The 2,500-nt window shown below is 52.5% G+C and overlaps 1 protein-coding gene across 1 annotated transcript in view; it reads right to left on the bottom strand.

Moving 5' to 3' along the window:
* The window catches only part of unc5cb (unc-5 netrin receptor Cb), a 127,426-nt gene that overhangs the window by 54,412 nt on the left and 70,514 nt on the right, over positions 1–2,500 (bottom strand). Inside the window, 1 exon segment of the mRNA XM_079734509.1 lies at positions 1,769–1,999. Within this exon segment, the coding sequence (XP_079590635.1) occupies positions 1,769–1,999 (231 nt within the window).

Consider the following 2,500-nt stretch of genomic DNA (forward strand, 5'->3'; position numbering starts at 1 on the left):
CGTGTGTGTGTGTTTGTGTGTGTGTGTGTGTGTGTGTGTGTGTGTGTTTGTGCTGTGGGCAGCAGCAGCACGAGGCCATGGCTCCAAACAAATGGGGATTTTCTGTAAGAGCTGGGTTCACATTTGCGAGGGGTGGCAATAAAGGGAAAGAGAAAGAGTGGATGGAAAATTATTATGAGAAGGAGGGGAATGGTGATGGGAAAATGAGAATAAACAGAATGGAGAGAAGGGGAGAAGGACAGAGAACGAGAACGGTAATGTTCAAATAAGAATATAGAGCGAGATATAAAGAGTGAGTGAGTGAGTGAGTGAGTGAGTGAGTGAGAGAGAGCGAGAGAGGGAGGAAGAGAGAAAGAGAGAGGGAGGAAGAGAGAGAGAGGGGGAGGAAGAGAGAGAGTGAGAGAGAGGGAGAGAGAGAACGATAGAGAGAGAGAGAGCGAGAGAGAGAGAGAGAGAACGATAGAGAGAGAGAGAGATAGAGAGAGAGAGAGAGAGAGAGAGAGAGAGAGAGAGGTAGAGAGAAATAAAGAGGGCGGGAGGAAGAGAGAGAAAGACAGAGAGAGAAAGACAGAGACAGAGAGACAGAGTAAAGACACATTGAGCGAAGGGATTGGATTTCATATTCAGATCTAATGATGTATGTTCTGGTTACACAATTAGCCGGGTGACCCTGCTGTGCGCGTTCCTTATGTTTGTCAACAAGCCAACGCCGTGTGGCTTTGTGTGGAAGCATGAGTAGATGAATGGCTGTTATGTAGAGAGGAACACTCCTATTAATTAATGTCTGGGAGTAGGCTGTAGATGCGAAATGTGGATATGGCTTTCAAAGTAGATTCTTGAATAATTCATAACCCAGATGAATTTCTTTTTCTAAGAACTGTAAAACCACGCGTCTGGAGTCTTTTTCTAATAAAAAGGAAAAAACACAGAACCGGCAAGGAATAGCGTGGTGTCTGGGGTGTTCAGAGTCCCAAATCTGAGAGGTACCAGGTTCAATGCCTGCAACGTCCGCACCCAATTCACTTTGGATAAACATGTCAGGCTAAATGACTGAATAGTAAAAACGGTAAAATGGTACAGAACGGCGCGTAGGGCAGTGTTCGCAACCTTGGGGAAGCCTGATATGCATATGGGGGTCACATGATACGGTTGACATATAAGCTGGTAGATCTCATTGATAAATATTTTATGAAATAAATTAAAAGGTTTGAAAGGTCTCATAAAGGTCCTGGATATACAAACACACTGCCTAATGAATCGTAGTAGCCAGGAGCTAACCCAAACCATTTTGTGTGGTGCAATGTGGGTACGTTCACTGGGACACTATTATCACAGGCAGAGATATCCTACATTTACAGTCTCTCTTTAGGTGAGCAAGAGGGCCTGGAGGAAGGCTTTAACAATTTGGATGGTTCCTGAACTGTGATTGGGTGGGGTGGAATGGGCGGCCCCATGGACCAACGGCTGGGCTGCAAACAAAAAATCTGACTGCGAATGGAAGCGACGGAGCCGGGCCGGTAAATGCAAGGTGTTGGGTCAGGTCTCGGGCCGGATGTCGACCGAGTGCCAACGAGGTGTGTGGAGGCAGATCACCCGAGGATGTGTTGGGGTCGCGAACCTTTGCACATCTAAAAATGAGGTCACAGGCTTTCAACAGGGAAAGCAGGGGGGGAACCAACGGCGTAAGCAGGGTGTGTGTGTGTGTGTGTGTGTGTGTGTGTGTGTGGGGGGGGGGGGGGGGGGGGTTAGGATCAAGTCAATCACTGACCCGAGTTCTCGTCCACTCTCTCCTCCACGGTATGCTCTTTCTGGTGCACCCACTCGCTGTTGCACTTGAAGTAGATCTGGGTGGCGGGCGTGGCCTTGCAGTACAGGTTGACGGGCTTGTTCTTCACGATGTAGGCCTCCTCCGGCTCCATGAGGAACACGGGCAGGGGCTCCGGGGGGTCCGAGGGGAAGGTCTCCGGCAGCTCCCGCAGGCCCAGGAACTCATCGTCCACTAGGGGGAGAGGGGAGGAAGAACAAGGTCAGGGGGTGGAGGAGGAGGAAGAACAAGGTTAGGGGGAGGAGGAGGAGGAGGAGGAGGTGGGGGGGGAGGAGGAGGAGGAGGTGGGGGGGGGGGGGGAGGAGGAGGAGGTGGGGGGGGGAGGAGGAGGAGGGGGAGGAGGAAGAACAAGGTTAGGAGGAGGAGGAGGAGGAGGGGAAGAACAAGGTCAGGGGGAGGAGGAGGAGGAGGTGGGGGGAGGAGGAGGAGGAGGAGGAGGAGGGGGAGGAAAAACAAGGTCAGGGGGAGGAGGAGGAGGAGGAGGAGGAGGGGAAGAACAAGGTCAGGGGGAGGAGGAGGAGGAGGAGGAGGTGGGGGGGAGGAGGAGGAGGAGGAGGAGGGGGAGGAAAAACAAGGTCAGGGGGAGGAGGAGGAGGAGGAGGAGGAGGAGGAGGAGGAGGGGGAGGGGGAGGAGGGGGAGGAGGAAGAACAAGGTTAGGAGGAGGAGGAGGTGGG

The sequence above is a fragment of the Pollachius pollachius genome (genome assembly GCF_949987615.1).
Source record: "Pollachius pollachius genome assembly, chromosome: 4".
Classification (NCBI taxonomy): Eukaryota; Metazoa; Chordata; class Actinopteri; order Gadiformes; family Gadidae; genus Pollachius; species Pollachius pollachius.